The sequence below is a fragment of the Brachyistius frenatus genome, unplaced genomic scaffold (assembly GCF_029030835.1).
Source record: "Brachyistius frenatus isolate BFR_SWC_R1_liver_20210118 unplaced genomic scaffold, ASM2903083v1 Contig_149, whole genome shotgun sequence".
NCBI lineage: Eukaryota > Metazoa > Chordata > Actinopteri > Embiotocidae > Brachyistius > Brachyistius frenatus.
The window spans coordinates 421280-442393 of record NW_027210748.1 but is presented as its reverse complement, the minus strand read 5'-3'; the positions used below and the strand labels follow the sequence as shown (position 1 = coordinate 442393).

At 42.5% G+C, this 21114-nt stretch overlaps 1 protein-coding gene across 10 annotated transcripts in view; it reads right to left on the bottom strand.

Annotated features, from left to right (window-relative positions):
- depdc5 (DEP domain containing 5, GATOR1 subcomplex subunit) overlaps nt 1–21114 on the bottom strand; it is a 28209-nt gene that overhangs the window by 6085 nt on the left and 1010 nt on the right. For 3 of the 10 annotated variants that reach the window (XM_069715863.1, XM_069715871.1, XM_069715869.1), the window contains exons 4-36: nt 21031–21077; nt 20326–20411; nt 20155–20238; nt 20028–20077; nt 19735–19804; nt 16568–16646; nt 16411–16472; nt 16245–16314; nt 16078–16150; nt 15880–15983; nt 15711–15785; nt 14424–14558; nt 14284–14345; nt 14116–14189; nt 13146–13215; nt 13029–13065; nt 12824–12944; nt 12520–12743; nt 12206–12406; nt 10660–10795; nt 10458–10576; nt 10258–10317; nt 9119–9302; nt 8011–8171; nt 6339–6459; nt 5685–5852; nt 5387–5609; nt 3913–4049; nt 3733–3829; nt 3320–3382; nt 1250–1359; nt 893–976; nt 41–173 (exon numbers count right to left, since the gene is read on the bottom strand). In XM_069715863.1, the coding sequence (XP_069571964.1) occupies nt 41–173; nt 893–976; nt 1250–1359; nt 3320–3382; nt 3733–3829; nt 3913–4049; nt 5387–5609; nt 5685–5852; nt 6339–6459; nt 8011–8171; nt 9119–9302; nt 10258–10317; nt 10458–10576; nt 10660–10795; nt 12206–12406; nt 12520–12743; nt 12824–12944; nt 13029–13065; nt 13146–13215; nt 14116–14189; nt 14284–14345; nt 14424–14558; nt 15711–15785; nt 15880–15983; nt 16078–16150; nt 16245–16314; nt 16411–16472; nt 16568–16646; nt 19735–19804; nt 20028–20077; nt 20155–20238; nt 20326–20411; nt 21031–21077 (3520 nt within the window). Of the gene's footprint in view, nt 1–40; nt 174–892; nt 977–1249; nt 1360–3319; nt 3383–3732; nt 3830–3912; nt 4050–5386; nt 5610–5684; nt 5853–6338; nt 6460–8010; nt 8172–9118; nt 9303–10257; nt 10318–10457; nt 10577–10659; nt 10796–11648; nt 11970–12205; nt 12407–12519; nt 12744–12823; nt 12945–13028; nt 13066–13145; nt 13216–14115; nt 14190–14283; nt 14346–14423; nt 14559–15710; nt 15786–15879; nt 15984–16077; nt 16151–16244; nt 16315–16410; nt 16473–16567; nt 16647–19734; nt 19805–20027; nt 20078–20154; nt 20239–20325; nt 20412–21030; nt 21078–21114 lie in introns of those variants that run through there. The other 7 variants (XM_069715864.1, XM_069715866.1, XM_069715865.1 and 4 more) reach the window with 7 other exon arrangements.

The following is a 21114-nucleotide window of genomic DNA, read 5'->3' as shown; positions in this document are numbered from 1 at the left end:
TTTCATCTCTTCAAATGAAAGGAAAGTAGGGAGCGTCTACCTGCATGATATCGACCGCCATCCCCTGCGTGGCCACACCCTCCACGTTGTTGACCAGCCAATGAACAACCTCAGCGCTGATGAAGCAGTTGAGTGGCAGGCCCTTCTGTTCTGGGAGCAGCTGGACACCTGTCCTGAAATATCAGAAGAGCAGAAAACATGTACATGGAACAAGATACTAAAATACAGAAGATGAAAACCAAAGTGCCTGTTTTTGATTCAAACTACTGTTGACAGTGTCTCTGATCTGGAGGATGACCATTAACCTCGCACTCTCTTGTGGAACTACACTTCTTATAAACTGAGGGAGGTAAACAGGAAGTATAATCTCACATTAGCTGTGTTTTTGGCTCATACTGCACTTCTTTATGCTTTGGCGAGGTGGCACCACTATAAATGAATCAGTCTTCAGCTGCTCCTGTTTGCTAATAAATAACTTTAATAATTTATTACAGGATGATTCTCAGGCAACTTCTGCAGTTATAAATCTATTCATGGAGGCTTGTTCAGGATGGACAGCGCAGATAAAGAGATCCTCAGGAAGTGAATGTTCCATCCAGCTGAAAAGGTGTTTCGTATCCGTGTCCAGACACTTATCCGTTTCCGTGTACTTTTACCCAAAGTAAAATGTATTTAACGCACACAGAATTTACAGAAAATGTTTCAGTACATATAAAATGAGATGATTACATAACTACACAAGTGTTTTTCTTCACTGGAGTTGAATCAAGAAAATCAAGAACATCTCAGAGGATTTGTAAACTCTTACTGACACTCAATGCAAATGTGTGAGGACACACACACACACACACACACACACACACACACACACACACACACACACAGGTCTTACGTTGGATGTTTGATGGCCTCCAGGATCTCCATCAGCGTCGAGGAGGAGGACAGAGAGAGGGCCCCCCCCACTGCAGACTGCCCACTGTGAACAGATCACAGATCAGCTCTAAACCACAGCTTTTCACTGTTATCACTATGGCAACCACAACATACGAGGCACAGGATAAAATAACATTGACACCAGGTCAAAATAATTCATGGTTCATATTAATCAACCAGTAAAATATTTTAATGACAAACTCAGACTATCCCAGAGACTATTAACTTCCGTCACGGTGTCCATATTGACAGTTTTAGCTTTTATAATCATTTTACAAGCATTTTTCCTTCCTTGCTCCATAAAGCTGAAGGTCACCTGGTGTCTGTGCTGCTGGCTGCCGTCTCTCCTGCAGGCGGCGCTGCTGCTCCAGCGGTCGCTCCGGGCGGCGCCCCTTTATCTGCAGCCTCGCTGGTGTCAGCGGGCAGCTGGACAGTCACACATACTTCACTCAACATGCTGGTTCACTCTGTATGTTTTCAGGGTTTCTCCACAGTACAAAAACACTGTTTAGTCACTCCCATCTAGTGGTATTCAGCCACACGGACGGTTTGAACTGTCAGTCTCCTTGATTCCTTCTGACCCACCAACACAGTGGAGGTGAATGGACACACCACTGAAACCTTTTACTTTTAAAGAGCACATCTCTATGCATAGATTAGCTTCTCCAAACTACCTCGTGACCCTGAGCTACTGCAGGAAATACACTGAGTACAGATAGTAGCTCATACAACGACACTTCAAACAGTCCAAACAAGAATTTTAAAGCTCCACCACTCCTACAGTCAACTAACAAGCTATTTTCACTCCTGTTGCCTTCTGCAGGTTTAGTTGTACTTGTACTGTATTAGTGCAGGAACACCAACTCTGCAATTATTCTGATGAGTGAAAAGAGTTTGGTGACATTGCATCACACCCTGCAGAGCTGGAGGTCTAATGAGACTCACTAGAATAAGTCCAGAGCCTTTCATTTGTAATGTACCAGTAACTACAGCTGTCAGATAAATGTGAGAGTCTAATGTACAATATCTCCAACTGAGACGTGATGAAGCAGAAGTATAAATCTCATGAACATGGAAATACATAAGTCCAACTCATCTGCATGTATGATACCACCGGTGGGAAGTGAGAAAACATTTTGTAAGATGGTGAAGAGACCTTTTACAGTCTGAGAGCATGCGTAGAAACAGGAAACAGGAAACAGGCTTCAAATATTCATCTAAAGAGTGTGAGTCTAGAAGTGTTTCAGTATGTGTTAGTTACACCAGGACCAGACTTTATCTTATCAATGTTCACCATTGTTGTATGTGTATATATTTCTTTCTTTCTTTCTATGTTGTATATACGTCTATTTATGTTTTATTTGTCTATTTATGTCTGTCTGTTTTTTGCAGTTAAATCCGTAGTCAAATCCCTTGTATGTTACATACCTGGCCAATAAAGCTGATTCTGATTCTGATTCTAATTCTGATCATTAGTGAACGTGTTTGCTGCCTGGCTGATGGTGCTGACTGAAACTCCACGACAAAACATGAGTAAAGAACCTCCTGCAGCACAATCTACGTCCACAGAAACCCCTTTGAGAATAAACATTCTCTTAAGTCATGCATTTAAACATTTAAAATTATTCTGAATAAAATAAGTTTGAAATGTTTTTCCACCAAAATTTGTATTTAACTTATTAAATAAATCAAAAAAGCAAATCAACTTTTTCTCCTTTTGCAGAAATATTAAGGAGCTTTGAATATGCAACTATTGTTCACTTCAAAACTTTACCTGCAGGAAATAAATTGAATCCTTTTCATGACTTTCCAAGATAATGCTTTAGAATTTAGGCCACAAACTGTGACTAAACAGACAGATGTTGTTGTTGAGGATGCAGCTCTTTGGTTGGCAGCACACATTCCTCTTTTTAACTGGCTAAACTAAACACAATCAATAAATACTTTCAAGTGTTTTGTCACTAAATATTAATTGAAAGTTAAATAAAATCTTTTCTGCAAATACAGACCCTGATTTTGTTGGTACATTACTTCCTGTGGTAAAACTACAACCACTAACCTCAACAACCTGAATAAGTTTTAGGTCCAAATGTTTCAGCTGAGGGGTTTTGAATCGAGAAACAACAGCAGCTTTAACTTAAATATGACATTTGATCCCAGTGTGAAGCGTCTGTCTACCAGCAAGCACTACAACACATGACACAAGTACACACTCAACAAACCAAATGTGAAGGAGCACTTCAAGTCAAAAGTCACGTGACATCCACTCAGAGAGTGTGTTCGCTGCACAGCATGCTCGTGCAGTACCGCAGAGTGAGTTAGAGGAGCCACAGCAACACAAACAACACAAACACACACAGCGATGCCCGCGGACCCTATTACTGACCTGAGAGTGATAGATGTAGGAGGAGCGAGGGCTACGTATAAAATCCAAAATAAAGGCAGCGTCCTGTCCGTGTACAGGAAGAACAAAGCGCAGGATGAAACACCCAAAGCCCAGCAGCAGGAACACAACAGCATGGTGGGAAATAGAGATGGAAGGAGAGACACAAGAGCAACAGCCCCAAAACCAAAGCACCACCAGAGAAGAACTTCCTGATCGCAATATTTGCAGCTGATAAAAACAAAATTAAGATGTTTCTGCAGAAGCTTAATGCCTGAAGGTTATTGTGGTGCGCGTGCACACACGCGCGCACGCACGCACGCACGCACGCACGCACACACACACACGCACACACACACACACACACACACACACACACACACACACACACAGCAGTGTAACAGAATAACGCTCACCTTGCGGGGACTGTCTATGTATGTGGGAGCTGTGGCGACACCGGAGGCGTCGCTGCCCGCCGCTGAGGGCTTGGCCTGCTGCTGCTCCTCCAGCATCCTGACAGGAAGCAGAGGGAAGACTGAGATTCACGGCCGCGGTGCAGAGAACACGATGAGCAGCGGCGGCAGCCGGACACTCACTTCTGGTTCTGCTCCATCTCCAGCAGGGCGGATAAAGCCGACGTGCCTTTCTTGCCTTGTGGAGGCCCCGAAGGCTCGGCGGGGTACGGAGGGAGAGGACTGGTGACCTGCAGACCTTTCATCGGTGTGCCCTTCTGCTACGAGACAGAGAGAGAGGTTTCATTTTGAGCTCCAGACACATCGTGAGCGTTAAAACACGCTCTCACTGAAACACCATGACCTCACACTTTACAGTGCCGAGTACAAGTAGATCAAATTTAGGAAACTTCCTTTATAGATCTACAAACCCGTTTCCAAAAAAGTTGGGACGCTGTAAATGTAAATAAAAACTCAATGCAATGATTTTGCAAATCGTGTGAATAAAAATCATGTACACACATATTGCAAACACAATTGCAAATAAACCAAAGACATGTCAAATGTTGAAACAGAAAATGTTGTTTTATGAAAACTATATGCTTACTTTGAATTTGATGGCAGCAACACGTCTCAAAAACGTTGGGACGGGGTCATGTTCACCACTGTGCTGCATCACCTCTTCTTCTAACAACACTCTATACGACTGGTAACTGAGGAGACCAGTTTCTGGAGTTTTAAAAGTGAAATGTGGTCCCATTCTTGCCTCAGATAGGATTTCAGCTGCTCAACAGTTCAGGGTCTCCTTTGTCGTATTTTTCATCTCATGATGCTCCAGATGTTTTCAATGGGTGACAGGTCTGGACTGCAGGAGGTCAGTTTATCAGTTTATCTGAGCCCATGCAGTGATTTCCACTCCAGAATAGTGTGTTTTTAATGCAGTGCTGCCTGAGGGCCCAAAGATCACCACCATCCAATATTGGTCCCTTGTCAAAACCTTGTCCCTTGTATTCAGAGATTTCTCAAGAACCTCTTAACTGTTTGTGATTTGCAAATCATTGTGTTCTGTTTTTATTTACGTTTTACACAGCGTCCCTACTTTTTTGGAAACGGGGTTGTGGTGGCGGGGTGTGGTTAACTCAGCTGCAGGGGGTAGAGAGTGGGAGGAGTGGTTCAGGGAACAGTGCCGGGCAGGTGTAATGAGCACAGCTGAGCCGAATACGGACTGATGAGCACAGCTGAGCTGGATGTGGACTAATGAGCTCTCCCTTATAAAGGGAGCAGGGAGAAGGAGGACCAGGAGAGGAAGTGGTTACACGAGTGCATTGTGTATGGGCCGGGCAAATAAAAGCATTTTACACCTGAACGTACGGCTGAGCGTGTCATCTGTGTCCAGGAGAGACCCCGGTAGCACCAAGCTTGCTACAGGGGTTTTATTATTTGCAACTGAATACAGTAACGGCTGATGACAAATCAAAGGACGCTACTTCGTCACTAAATGAACAAAGAAACAGCCTTTCTGCTGGGTGTGTAAAATACAAACCAAAATGAATATATATTTTAGCACAGTATCATTTGTGTTAGTGTTAAGAAAATGTGTAAGGTGGCAGAGCCTCACTCTGATGATCCGGTCTGAACGGTGGCGTCGGCGAATGCGGTTCAGACCCTCCAGGAAGCGAATGAAGCCGTCCAGCAAGACCCAATCCCCGCTGCCCCCCATCCCAGCACCCGCCCCCTCACCGTACACGTCCCAGTGCCCCTCCCCGTCTGCCACCCGCCGAGCCCCTCCGGCTGGCAGCAGGAGGAAGCGGGTCCTCCAGAACTTCAGCGAGTCAATCAAGCTGAGGAGGAAGAGGAAAGTGTGAGTAAATATAAATATAAATATACGTTCTACGTGAGCGTGATTGCGTGCGTACCTGAAGTCCTCGGAACCAGCCGAGCAGATGTACTGGTCCAGGTAGTTCCATTTGTACTCCTCCAGTCTCTCGTGTCCAAACTCCACCCAGCAGGAAACAAACTGAGCATCGGAGTGCGGAGGACACAGACTGTAGCTGTACTGGATCTGAGCCGACTCGTACGGGTACCTGAAGCACAAACGCACCACAAGTCATCCAAAGTCGACCTGAAACAGGAATTTATTCTGCTTGTACGTTACTTTTTATTTATTATATTATATTTATGTATTATAAACAACTATACCTTTTCACTGACACCAGCCGGCATGTTCCAAACATCACTTTCTATTTCAGCTGGTGCTTTTCGCTGACTATATATTACTTTGAGATAACACTTTTAACCATTTAATCGATCACTTTTAGCAAACTGCTCAGAATTATTTGCCGTTTTGCTACCTTTAGTTTTCATGCATTCAAAATCAACACAGTTACACCTAATCAAGTGAAGACTTTTTCATTTCATAATTTCTGCTTTCTTTCATTGAGCAGCTTCAAAAGCACCCGTTGAAGTACGAGATCGGGGTAAGATCACGCATGTGTTATACATTTGGGGGATATGATGTGAGTGCAGACTTTGTGTTTGTGTGTTTGTTGGGTGTTGTCAGGTCCCCTCACTTTGGCAGGTAGCGAGTCACAGTGATGATCTTATCTTTGAGGCAGACTTTGTGGAAGGTGCGTCCCATGCTGAGCCAGTAAACCGTCTCCTCCTCCTCTGCTCGACGAAGAGACACCAAACCTGAAGACACCAAAACAAATCGGGCACATACAGTCCCAGAAGGTCTGTGGATGTTTCTTACAGACACACTTTGGAGAAGACACGAACACAACAGAGTTTGCTCAATAATAGAATGTTTGATTTCATTTCATTATTAAAAAATGATTTATATTTAGTTAAGACAGAAAGAGAGAGAGAGTACACCGGAAAACTCCTGCTTTTTACCTCATGTGTTGTTTACTTATTGACATCATATAACTACAGCCTACATTGGATTTCTTCTGTGACTACATGTTACATACAAGGGTGGATTAAAAAGTTCAGAGAACGCTGTTGTGAGTTACACACGCTTCTGTGACCACTGTTATGGGCACATTTGCGATTTGTCCACGTAGATAAGCAGAGAGAACACATGACATTTTGAGTCAAACTCTGGAAATCGTCAACAAAGACCGTTGGAATGCTTCTGAAAGCCGACAGCAATGAAGCGAAGAGCTCGCATTCGCTTTTCAAGAGGGGCAAAACGTCTCTGTCCAAGGCTGAAGAGGACGCCTCAGGTCAGGGTTGCGACCGAGTGCGTTTTCTTTGACACAACGTTGTGCATCATGACTTTCTCCCGCCGGGTCAGACTGTCAACATCGAGTTCGACTGTGAGGTGTCTGTGGGAGAACACAGACGCCTCAGGTGCAAATAACCTGAGCTCTGGATCGACGGCACTCGTTAACTTACAGCGTGTTGAAAGCACAAGTTTCCCAACCGCAACAACACAACTGTCGCTCCCCACCACTATAAATCATCTGACTTGTCTCCCTGCAACTTCTCTCTTTTCCCCAAACATTTGATGTGTACTCTCTGCTCACGTTTCAGGTCCATAGTGACGTCGCAAACGTGCACGTACCAGTGGTCACAAAACTGTGAGTAATTTAGGTGCTGATGTTGATCAAGGGGCAAAACTTTGAATACTCACGAAGAATGTAGCTTCCTCCTGCTCCGTGCACATCATGGTGCCACGCACAACAGGAGCACTAAACTTTTCCATTCCCCCCTGTATAGCCTCCATTTTCTCTTTTGATAACATGCAATTTGTTAAAATGGTTTTAAAAAAGTATATATTTTTGTACGGGGCATATTTAGATATAGCCTAGATATATAGTGAGAGGTGTCAGTTATGTAATGTGGCCAGTATGATGTTTAATATGACTATCAACAGATCTTTTCACCGTACGTTTTTGCTGAGAACTGCGTTTCTCAGGCATGAAAAATAGGCCGCATGCTAAAACTCGAGCTGCGCCTCGGATACACATCTCATGCAGGCTGCATGGATGCTCTAAACTGTTAAGATGAGCTCCATAATTAAAAAGCAGGAGGTCCTGTGACTGTCATGCGAAGGTGAGGTAATCAGCGCGGTAGTGGTGCTTGCTGTTTTTTCACCTTTCAGATGCAGCCTCATTTTTCTCATTCACATCTAAAATATGTTTGGCCATCAATGTTTGTTCCCTGCATGTTTATTTATGAGGAAATTAAGGTCTGTTTGAAAAAATAAAAAGTTAATTATATGAAACATTGATTTACCTCTGGAGTACAGAGGACTGCTGCCGAGAGGTGTGGCCACAGCAGGCGGCAGTTTCCTGTTATTGGGCTGGACGATGATCTGGTATCCCTGCATCAATCTCTGACAGATGAACTCTTCAAACACCTGAGATGCACTCATCACCGGAGCTTCATCTTCTCGCCTGATGAAGAGACACAAACGCGACGAGACGGCTCATCGTTCTGACGGTAGTTTGCCGTGTGCTGTTTCTTTGTTTTCACAAGAATTACATGTGATTCTAGATAAACATTTCAGATGTGGTTTCTCTTGTGCTAATGGATTTGTTTTCTTCATCTTCAATTTTAACAACTTCCACAATATGCAGGAAAACATAAAGGATTTTTGGTGCAAACTACAGTAAGAAGACAAAAACGAAGTTGGATCAATATTTGGTGTGAGCATCCTTTAAAACAGTTTTCCACTTTGCCTCAGTCCACCTTAAATGAGCTCAGGTCCAGAGATGCATTTGTGGATGCAGCGATGATCTGTGTTCACACACTATGGTTTTCATTAGTGTTCCTGAGCCCATGCAGTGATTTCCACTGCAGTGCCGCCTGAATATTGCGGCAATCAAATATTGGTTTTCGGCCTTGTCCCTTGCATAAAGAGATTTCTCTGGATTCAGACGATAAATTCCCCAAATTACGTTGAGGAACATTATTCCTAAATTGCTGAATTATTTGCCCATGCAGTGTTTCACAGACTGGTGAAGCTCACCCCTATCTGGGATGCTCTACTTATAACCAATCATGTTACTCTACCTGTTGCCAGGTAACCTGATTGTGAGATGTTCCTCCAGGTGTATCTTTTAGCATTACACAACATTTCCTGACCCTGTCCCAATTTTTTTTAGGCGTGTTGCTGGCATCAAATTCAAAATAAGCACATATTTTTCATAAAACAATGAAAAATTCTCACTTTCAATATATATTAAATATGGATTTACATGATTTGCAAATCATCGCATTCTGTTTTTATTTACATTTTACATGGTGTCCTGACTTTTTTGGAAACAGGGTTTTTGAGCACACTAACCAGGTGCAGGGACAAAGTGATTGGCTACAGACAGTCTTACAGGATGTGGCCTACCTGTCCAGGTCGCTGTGTGGCAGCAGGTCGTAGCAGCCTTCAGTGTAGTCGTTCTGCAGTGCCTGCCGGTCAGGGAAGTAGTCGGTAGTGAGGGGGAGGCAGGCCGGTGTGGTCAGCGACTTCCAGTCCACCCCCACCGTGCAGCAGAAGCTGGGCACTGTCGGGGGTGCAGACAGCAGCAGGGCTTCACACACGCACAAACAAAAAACACCCCCACGGCAAAGACAAATGCATGTACCCAAAGTGGAGGGGTACATGTGTGTAGGTGGCAAGGATGGACAAGCACAGGGGGGTGACAGGGAATGAAAGGAAGAGGGAAGATGAAGACATGAAGACAGAAAAGAAAGAGTGAAGATGCAAACAAAAAAAGGAGAAAGAAGAAGAGAGGGGAAGAAAAAAACAAGAGAAGTGTTACTTTCACTGGCCTCATCGGCCATGCTGGTGATTCCTGAGGGGCCTGTAGTTGTGGAGCAGTGATCAGACATGCAGATTGTGGCTCTGTGACAGTCAGTCTGTAATCAGCATCACTCAGAAGCAAGTGAAAATGTGTCCTGAGCTCAGCAAGGGTGTGAACTGTGAAGTGACTGAGTGAATTTAAGCAGAGAAATCACATCATGCACACATAGATTGGTGAGCAAAATCTAAAATAAAAATATGGTGTGAAACAGACAGATTTGTTTGACAGAAGCACCGATTTACAGTCAACCAAGAGATAGATGCTACAACGCTGCCATGCAGAAATGGAATATACAAAGAAGGCGTGTTGAATACAAACAGGTCGTGGTGTTGGAAAATTATGGGAGTGCGAATTAATCAGCAGACTTAAGACCTGCTAATAAAGTATTATGAGAAATAAGATAACCAGGAAGAGACCCAGAGAAAGACAGAAAATAATAAGATCGAGAAAGTGAGGATACAGAGGAAGGAGAGGGGAACCCGAACCACATGACCTGTAAGCGTCCTTGGATACACGGGCCCAGTGGAGCAACCTGCCTGCCGAAGCTGAATAAGCCCCCAAAGGTTAAAGACACCTCTGAAGGTTTATTGCCATCATCAGTTTGGTGATTTAAAATAGCATCCTGATCCTGCAGTATGACAACTATCAAATGATAAGTAAGGATATGTTTTTTTGGACTCACTTGGATCGGTGCTGCTGGAGGAAAAATCTTGAAATGAGGAGCTGCGGTTGGTGAGAGTTCCTGTACAGGGTTCACATTCAAAATGAAGGAAGAGCAGCAGAGTTAAGAGTGTTGTTAAGGATGCAGCGACTGATTAATATGCCCATTGCAGTTTTTGTCACTGCATGTAAGGTAGAGCTACACAACACTTGTTTAAATACTGTGTCTGTTTTGTGCAGGTGTATCACCACTGTTGTGGCTCCCTGGACTTCCAGTAAACTCTTCCATCCCTCCACTGATGTAAAGGCCGTTCTCTCCTGCTTGCCTGGAAGCCGTTCGCCTTAAATGAAGAGTAAAATAACAAATAAATAAAGATATTTTTATGAGGCTGACATTGTTTTGAAAGGAAATGTGTGGACTAACCTCCCAGTGGCCTCATGATAGGCCAGCTCCAGCAGCTCGGCGGAGGTGTGGGCCGGATCTCTCTGCTGGCTACCCTGCAGCTCGGCCATGTTCTGTCTGGTCTGGTGATGGATCTGGATCGCCTCTCCAGATGGACCTGAACATCAACACACAGTTTGCTGATGAGATGAATGTCAACCATTGAAAAAAGTATAGTTTCTGGCAATTACTTCTTTACAATAGAAGGTCCATCATCATTGTAGAAATCTAAGACATGCGGGTGGCCCTCAGATAAAAGGTTCATTCTCACGGTATCATAAATTTGTACTGTAAATTTTAGACTGATGATGGTGCTAGAGAACATGTCAGGGAGTTACTCATCACATTGTGTTGCGTTAAACAAAACCTGCGATTCAACTTTACCCTCCTTGGTCACAGAATAAGAGCAAGGAGGATATTTGAAATCATTTTAAGTTCAGAGTTCCTGTTTCCTCTGAGGACCATGAGTCACACTATATGTATTTCTAGCAATGATCAGGACCAGATCGAAGACGACGGTGATTATCATCCTCAGACTAGAAAAATAAACAATTTTGCAATGAGATCAATCACTACATAATATATTAATGTAAAATTACTGCTGAGATAGCCGAGAACATTAAATAAAACACATTCCTAAAGCTGGAATAATTTGAGAAATTGTTTATTAAACAGACAGAAATCAGCGCAGTAAGACATTCAAAAAGTACATTATTGAGATGTAAAATGAGTTTTGGGATCCCATTATAATTATTTTGAATTTGGAAACAAATTTGGAAAATATTGTATTTATGCTATTTACCAAATTTATGCGCACCCGTTTCTTTCCAGCTCAGTGTGTGTGTGTGTGTGTGTGTGTGTGTGTGTGTGTGTGTGTGTGTGTGTGTGTGTGTGTGTGTGTGTGTGTGTGTGTGTGTGTGTGTGTGTGTGTGTGTGTGTGTGTGTGTGTGTGTTCTGCAGGCGTATTGAAGGTCGCGGTAGTTAAAGTGCTCTGATCTCTGTGTGTCAGTCACACGGTGCAAAGCAGACACAAGTGGAGGAGAACGTTAATCCATCTCGTTAACAACATTGTTCTTTTGGACAGGTTAAAAAATTAATAAATTTAAAAAAACGAAATGGATCGTAAGCATATGTATAGGAAGCATTGCATGTTGTTCAAACCTTCCACAATCTACTCAGAACCGGGTCGCACTCTACTGGTAGATCTGGATCTGTGCGTTGGAGACTCCTGGTCTACATTATACTGAAGTTACTGCAGACAGATGGGCTGAACCTTTGTGCCGTCTATCAGGCTGATGGGACATAACAGATCAGACAATCATTATGAACTCACTAAATTATAAATTAAGGTTGAAGAAAAAAAAAACACTGCAAACTTCCTGCAGAAATGTTGTTTGTTAAGAAAGAGACAGAAAGATCCTGCTGATGCAGCAGGGGGACCATCATTAAGTAAACTCTTTCTAGGACTTCACTTGTTCCTGTAAATTTCAGACTTTATGACGGAAAGTGTGTTTTTGTGTGATCTCACCGACAGGGAAGGTGTGCATCCAGCGCCGGCGGTTGGAGGTGAGCTTCATGGGCATCCTGGACGGGGTGAAGGGGTTTATGAGTGCTCTCTGCGGGGTGTAGCCTCCCGGACGGATGTGCAGGGTGGACTCAGCACTCCCCACAGTGAACCGGCCCGGGGCGCTGGAGTCCCGCTGAGAGTCCATCATCTTCTCCAACAGCTCTGAACAACAGAGTGATAAAAAACGACTGGAGGAATGGGATGATGGGATGGAGACCATGGTGAAACCACCACATCCCCTGCAGGGGTTGTCCCTGAAGCTGCGGAGCGGTTACCTCTGGTGCTGGTGTATCCCAAAGAGCTGCTCACTTCGTAGTGAGCAGGAGGCATCCGGGGTATCAGCAGCATGTTGGACACAGGACCCAGACTGTCATCAGAGGCCAGGCTGCGCTGCTCCTCGGGACCTCCTGAGCGAACAGGAGGGGACGCACCTGTACCTGTGCTGACGTCCACTGAGCCCCAACTCTTCCTCCCGCTTGTCTCTTTGTCTCGACCCAACCTGAAAGACATGCAGGATCAGCTGTTCAACCGGGCTTACGATGATAAAAAAAACAACTGAGGATTTCACGATTGAAATACCTGAAATTGGTGCTCCTCTGAATTCGTGAAGGACCTGGAAGTCGAAACACCTGCGCGTCGTAGGCGTCATAGTCCACCTGGATTGGTAAACTGTTCTCTGAGTCCTTTGGTGCACAAAGAGCTGGAAGAGGGCATGAAGTCAGTGTCTGATTTATGCTTTAAAAAAAATAAAAGGACACTAGAGAGCTCATCTGTAAAAACTTACTGTGGTCTTTGCTGCTCTTGAATTTTTCAGCATGGAACTAAAGGAAATTGTCAATTTAAAGAGCTGTTAAAAAAATATGAAGGTCAAGCAACAGCAGAGCAAGAAATGTGAACGTACCTTCCGGCCGGCCAGTTTGATTCGAGGCGTAAAGGAGCTGCAAGAGTTCTGACTTTTGGAGGTGTAGAAGCTGTGATCATGGAAGAAGATGCAAACAAGATCAATTAGACTTACTAAAACTGATGAGGAAAATGTGGAACCACTTACTTTCATTTAAGGCTATGAACATTGAATTTCTCAGCTGTGTCACAACTATACATGTAAATTCTGCCCATATAGGTGTTCAGGTTTTATAGTGTAAGAGATTAATTTGTATTTCTTCATTTTATCTTATTGAGCTGCTTATAATTGTTGATGCTTTTATTTTATTATGCTTCTACTTCCTGTGTCCTCGGGGAAGGTTTTCTGACTGCGCACTGCTTTTGTTTACTTCGCAGGCTTTGGTTGCGCCTTCCCACCAAGTTCCCGTTCAGTGGAGGAAAGAAGGACAAGAAGAACAGCATCCAACAGCGGAGCATGGAGGAGGCTCTGTTTGCTGCTGCAGAAACTCTTTCTTGACTCCCCTAATCTCAGTCCCTTGATTTAAGCCTCTCTCAAAATGTTGGTGACATTATCAAGAAAGCAGCAGCAGCACAGAAACCAAAGAGTAGTGAGCTGGACGCTTTTGTACACGAGGAGCGAGCTAAATTCCAAAATAGAGGTGTAAAAACTTGTCACTGGAAAGGTTTTTTTAGTCCCAGTGGTCAAAGGATGTCATCGTAAAACACCGACTCTGCAGGTTGAGTAATTTTGCTTTTAGTCTTTTCTGGAGAAAATGTTATTCATCTTTATCACAACTAGTGAGCTCTAAATGATGCTCCTAAAACCCTAACTAAACATAATTAAACATTTTCTGACTTTGACCGAGGCTTTAGTCGTTTTAGTTTATTCACATCACCTCAGCACCTTTCAGGTTAAAGTGGCTGAATAATTTTGATTGCAAGTGTAACTTTGTGTAGAATCTTTGCAGTCATCAGTCATGTTCTCTTGCCTGTGGTTGATCCAGTGGGGCAGGTTGTAGTCGTCGCCTACGCGAGAGTCCCCCTGTGTCGTCCTGTTGTGCAGCTACGGAGGAAACGACAAAGACCATCAGTGACAAACAAACAAACCAACCCGTGACCTGCTGCACCTTCAGGGACTGATCCTCTGGATGTGTTACCTTGAATAACGGCACTGCGTGCAATGGCTGCTCCCCCATACACACCAGGTCTACACCGATACCTGAAGGGGGACAAGTATGCGTCACGAACCTCTAATTCTCTGTTAATGAGTAGACTGAGCTCGTTTCTTCACGCTCACCGTTGTCAATCATGCGCTGTTTGGTCAGAATCATCAGCAGACGGTCGACTTCGAACACTCCGACCCCGGGTGTGATGACCACGGACATCTGGCCGGTGCGGTCAAAGTTACGGTTGATGTAGTGCTTGTCAAACACTGAGGAGACAGAGAGACTATCAGCTCCTCTTCTTTTGTACAAGTTGAGTGAAATACAGTGATTGAATCTTGATGTTAAAGAACAAATTCTCACTTTCATAAGTAAAAACTTGTTTTCTGGGACAATGCAGATGAACAAAGAACCAGCCAGAGAAACACAAAGAGGAAATGTTGTGTTGGAAAGTCTTTGGAAGATATCCACTTGATTTGTCTAACTTAATGAAGACTTTGGAATACAAAGCACATTTTATGGCCTAACATCCAATTCATCATGGCATTATTTTATTTTGTATTTCATGAGAGAAGTTGGCACTTTTCAAATTTTATTTAAGTTTATTGGAGCCAGAGGTTTTTGGAGGCAACCCCTAGTGGCCCTCACTGGTATTGCACTTTAAAGCAGTTCCACACTGGTTTAATTGTTTGGACCCAAAGACAGTTTACAGGTGGACATCTCTGATCGGCGCAGAGCTCGGTGACCAGAACAAACTGTAAATGGAGCTGCACATGAATATTTTGATCTTCATTTAAGAATAAATATCATGCGATGCAATGAGCAAAGCAGAGTTCTTGAATTTTTGTGTCAATACATTTTGCTGTTTGTAGCGACATGAATGGGAACCAATTTACTCCAAAGGAGCAGTAAAAGTGTCTCTGAGCTTTCTCGAAGAAGCAAGATACTGTTTGAATCTTCAGTCAGTTGCATAATATTCAGAAATTACAGGCATCAAAAGGTATGTGAAAAAAATCCTGCACTTAAATGAAAAACTTAGTGTAATCAGTGCAATCAATGGAAAAGGTGTTTCAACAGTGGCCCAGAAGGGACAAATAAACTATGGGTCTAAGAAGAGCCATTTGCGTTTTCAGCGAGTTTTGCGGCCGCCATTGATTTGATTTTCACACTTGAAGGGGTAATTTGAGACGTATTCAATTAGTTGAATTCGGAAACTTTGCCGCTGGATGCCAATAAATTCTGCACACCTATCCTTTAAATTACAAAGAAAAGATTATTTGATTTCACTAAATTCTTGCACAAAGTTTTAAAGTGTAATGCAAACCCTAAAAGCATTTACTTTCCTGAAAAACTAACTTAATTAACAGGTTATCTACTAGAAGTTTACAGGTGGGAAGTTACTCTGGTTTCACACGACTTACCATTGAAGGAAAGGTTAATGGCCTCCAGGTAGTTTCCTTGAGCAGCAGTGGAGTTAAAACCCAAAGGAAACCCATCTGGCATGAAGGGAAATCAGCACAAGATTTTGGTTATAAAAGGAACCTGATCCAGAGATCCATCAGTGACCCAAATGCTAAAATGATTCACTACCTGTTTCTTTCAGTCGCACCAGGACAGGATACTGGATGAAGAGCTTCTTGATCGTGACCAGTAACGAAGTCCACTCATCCCGTCTTTCAGTCTGAGCCACGACCCTGATCACAACAGTCAGGAGATGTAAAACACCCCCGTCATCCAAGTCTGTCTCTTTGTTAAGCTCCAAGCACGTTAGCACGTTAGTATGTATACCTGTAGAAGTCTTCATAAAAGCGTCCTTCGTGATCCTGTCTAATGGACCCTCTCAAAACCTCTGGAAATTCCTCTGTGGGAAAATAAGTCAGATGTTGTTTTCTTTAACATTGCTGTAGTATTAATATTCATCGTAATTCACTGTGATTATAAAGGAAAAAACTCACCGATAGTTTTAGCATTGTAGAATGTACGTGAGAAAAGAACAACTGTCACCTCATGACTGCAGTTCTTCTCCTGTTTTAACATTAAACATTTTACTTATGTTTAATTTTTAACATAAAAAGGGTGATAAGAGTTACATCACAGGTAAACAAAAGGAAAAACACAAACCTTCCACTTGGCGAAAAGGTCAGACAGGAAACCATTTACCGCCTTCTCAAAGTAGAGATCACCTGAGAGGAAGACATTCAACCAAGTTCAGGACATTCAGCTGCAGAGACACGAGACGAGAAGCCTTCTGTCATCAACAAGCTCCTTCACAACTAACCGTAGATGTCAAAATCCCACATCTCACAGCTCATCTGGATGAAGATGTAGACCATCGCAGATGTGGACCTGAACACCACCTGTGTCACAAGATGAGAGACGTCAGTGACTCCAACATAAAGCACAGAGAACTACAACCAACATATTGTACACAAAAATATCAACGTAATTATTTGTATCTGAACATTCTCAAAAATGAAATTTTGAATTTGTTTCCGAAAAGGTTTTTAATATGTTTCATGTTTTCCAGATCCCAGATGTGGGCCTGTCAGTGCTGTCCATCTCTTCTGCAGGTTCACCACCATGTGACTTTAATACATTTAAACACAGACTGAAATTTTTGTCTTTTTAATACCTTTTATAAAATAAATGAATATGACTTTTTAATAAAAATTTTAGTGTCATTTGCAGCTACGAAAAATAATCATTTCTAACAATAACATTAACAACTCATCTGTCTATTTTAGATCCACATATAAGTTTTACACAACAACGGTATTGAAGATTGTCCGGGGAGTTTTTGTTAAATATCGCATTAAAAACTTTTGTTACATTCCTGCTTACGGCAGATAGGATTTTTTAATACCTTTTAAAAGATCTATTTTGCCTTTATTCACTATACACAGTTTAGTAGACACACACAAGAAATGTGGGGAAAAACAGCAGGAAAATTACATGAAGAAAAGGTCTAAGCGACCGGGAGTCAAACAACGGCTCAACCAGCAAAATACTGAGCCACTGGGTCGTGGGCTTATTTAATGTTTTTAAAGGACACTGAAATCAACGGCTGCAGATACACTGTGCACCACAGACTTCCAGGCAACACAGGTGAGTTACCTTAACAAGATTAAAAACACTGTATGTGGAGGTCAGTATTCAGTTCAAGGATTCCATGAATGTTTTCAAACTCAGTGAGTGTTAGATTTTGTTAAAAGGTTGACTAACCTGCTGTTCTTTTGTTTTATGAACAAGTGAAATCCAAATATGACTAGAAGGCCACACAGAGAGCGCAGATGTTCACCAAGGCCAACGGTCCACTCTTCTATGATGTACAAATCTGCACCTGCAACCACTATATAACAGTGGTGTGAAAAAGTGTTTGCCCCCTTCCTGATTTCCAATTTTTTTGCATGTCTGTCACACTTAAATGTTTCAGATCATCAAACAAATTTAAATATTAGTCAAAGATAACACAAGTAAACACAAAATGCAGTTTTTAAATGAAGGTTTTTATTATTAAGGGAGAAAAACAATCCAAACCCACATGGCCCTGTGTGAAAAAGTGTTTGCCCCCTCCTGTTAAAACATAACTTAACTGTGGTTTATCACACCTGAGTTCAATTTCTCGAGCCACACCCAGGCCTGATTACTGACACACCTGTTCTCAATCAAGAAATCACTTCAATAGGACCTGCCTGACAAAGTGAAGTAGACCAGAAGATCCTCAGAAGATAGACATCATGCCGAGATCCAAAGACATTCAGGAACAAATGAGAAAGAAAGTAATTGAGATCTATCAGTCTGGAAAAGGTTCTAAAGCCATTTCTAAAGCTTTGGGACTCCAGAGAACCACAGTGAGAACCATTATCCACAAATGGAGAAAACATGGAACAGCGGTGAACCTTCCCAGGAGCGGCCGGCTGACCAAAATTACCCCGAGAGAGCAGCGACGACTCATCAGAGGTCACAAAAGACCCCACGACAACATCCAAAGAACTGCAGGCCTCACTTGCCTCAGTTCAGGTCAGTGTTCATGACTCCACCAGAAGAAAGAGACTCGGCAGAAATGGCTGCATGGCAGAGTTCCAAGACCAAAACCACCGCTGAACAAAAAGAACATTAAGGCTCGTCTCATTTTGGCCAGAAAACATCTTGATGATCCCCGAGACTTTTGGGAAAATACTCTGTGGACTGACGAGACAAAAGTTGAACTTTTTGGAAGGTGTGTGTCCCGTTACATCTGGCATAAAAGTAACACCGCATTTCAGAACAAGAACCTCATACCAACAATAAAATATGGTGGTGGTAGTGTGATGGTCTGGGGCTGTTTTACTGCTTCAGGACCTGGAAGACTTGCTGTGATAAATGGAACCATGAATTCTACCGTCTACCAAAACATCCTGAAGGAGAACGTCCGGCCGTCTGTTCGTGACCTCAAGCTGAAGCTAACTTGGGTTCTGCAGCAGGACGATGATCCAAAACACACCAGCAAGTCCACCTCTGAATGGATGCAGAAACACAAAATGAAGACTTTGGAGTGGCCTTGTCAAAGTCCTGACCTGAATCCTATTGAGATGCTGTGGCATGAACTTAAAAAGGAGGTTAGTGCTGGAAAACCCTCCAATGTGTCTGAATTACAACAACTCTGTAAAGATGAGTGGGCCAACATTCCTCCACAGCTGGAAAAGACTCATTGGAAGTTATCACAAACGCTTGATTGCAGTTGTTGCTGCTAAGGGTGGTCCAACCAGTTATTAGGTTTAGTGGGCAAACACTTTTTCACAAAGGGCCATGTAGGTTTGGATTTTTTTTCTCCCTTAATAATAAAAACCTTCATTTAAAAACTGCATTTTGTGTTTACTTGTGTTATTTTTGACTAATATTTAAATTTGTTTGATGATCTGAAACATTTAAGTGACAAACATGCAAAAAAAATAAGAAATCAGGAAGGGGGCAAACACTTTTTCACACCACCTTGTCTGGATATGTGTGCCAAGATGAATCCTCTCACTCAGCTTTTCAACCAGTTCTGGGTCACTGTTATCAAACCACTGTCCCAAAGGGCTCCATAATAATTGCTTGCTGTATTAAGTGACTGTGAATGTAGATTGTTATATGTATTCATCCTACTATAAGAGTGGCCTATTTATTTAACTTTTACTACCATCTACTGGATTTTAAGATGTAGGCCAAATGCACTAACTCATAATGTTAATGAAAGTGAAATATTATTTTAGGATCTGCCCTTTGATTTGGATGCGCTACAAAATTGAATTGAATTTCCACCTCGTTTAAAAAGAAAATCAGACGGGTAGTTTTTCCAGCAATTGTGCTGGTAAACAAACAAAGATATTTACACACCACACTGAAAACATCAAGTCCTTGGTGGACATGAAGAAGACTCACTGACTGGTAAACATCTGCCTTGCATCTCAGTGCCCCACTCACCCTGGTGTCTTCACTGATGTACCCACAGGTCACTTTCTCTCCCTTCACCCACAGCTCACTGGTCTGTGCTCTGGAAAGTGAAAAACATCATGAATACGCACGTATGCAGTCACATCAGTGCACACCAAGAAGACTGGCCTCCATCTATGTGAACTGAAGCATTATTTCTGTCCCTTTTGCCTCTTTTCTTAACCTTTACACATACTTTATATTGGTTATATATAAATACTAATTTATTTCACTGCTTACAGCTAATTTCATTTTTCACTATACGTGCTTTTATGCAAATTTACCTGATTCCTGCAAATTCCACTTTCTGGGTCACATAAGCACACGTGCTCACCTGAAATAAAGAACACAAAAGTTGAAGCGCCGTCACGTACAGTTTTTTCACAAAGGTAAAATATTCCCGTGGCCCACCAGACTCTTCTTTAGTCTCCACATGTCTCCTCTACCGATGTACTGGTCCTTGAACGTCAGCTCCACTAGGTCCAGTGTAACATCCTGTGAGCAAATTAAAAATAAAAAAAAAATAAGAGATTCTGTTCCAATGTGACGAGGAGGGCCTGCAGAGTGCTCAGAGTAACGTACTTTGGGGTCAACTATGTTAACAATAACATCCTGGTACGCACGCAGCTTGAAGGCTTGTGCTACAGTCTGGTCCACACTGATCGTCTCTGCAGAAGAACATCAATCACCGCTGAGCAAAGTATCAAGAAACTTTTGCATTGTGTAATAAATATAACATCAGAACATTTACAATTAACGCATATTCATGCTCTATATTCAAAAAACGTGGATACGATAAAAGAAAATAACTTGAATTTAATGCAGATAAATACAGTACAGCCACCAAAAATAGTCTGTAAAATGACCACAGAGTTAAATCTGGCCCTTTAACACAGAGCAGACAAGCACAGAACATTATAAGCATCAAAAGGCGCGATATGGTGTGTTGGATCGCATTACATTGTGAGGTATTCCCATTATTCTGCACAACTAAGAGATTTCAAGAGGTGCAACTAACAAAGCCAGAGGTGTAGTTTCACCAGAGAAGAAGACAGAAGAGAAGAAAAGCAGTAAATCCTAATATCTAAAAACCAGGAGAGGTCATTTTTTTAATCCAAAAAAACAAAATGCCAAATGTTCCATAAATCTACTGATCAGTTCATCACCTGTTGATTGTTTCTGCTATGAACTTTAATATTGTTGCAGCAACACACAATTGTTTGTTGGGATTCCCACATCATTCATGTTTAATCCGATCTAACCTCAACAAATTCATAATTTGTTTACCTTTCTGCAGGTCCTCTTTAAGGCTCTTCACTTGCAGCAGGAGAGGACTGTGAATTTTAAGTGACACATTAATATCACAGGCTC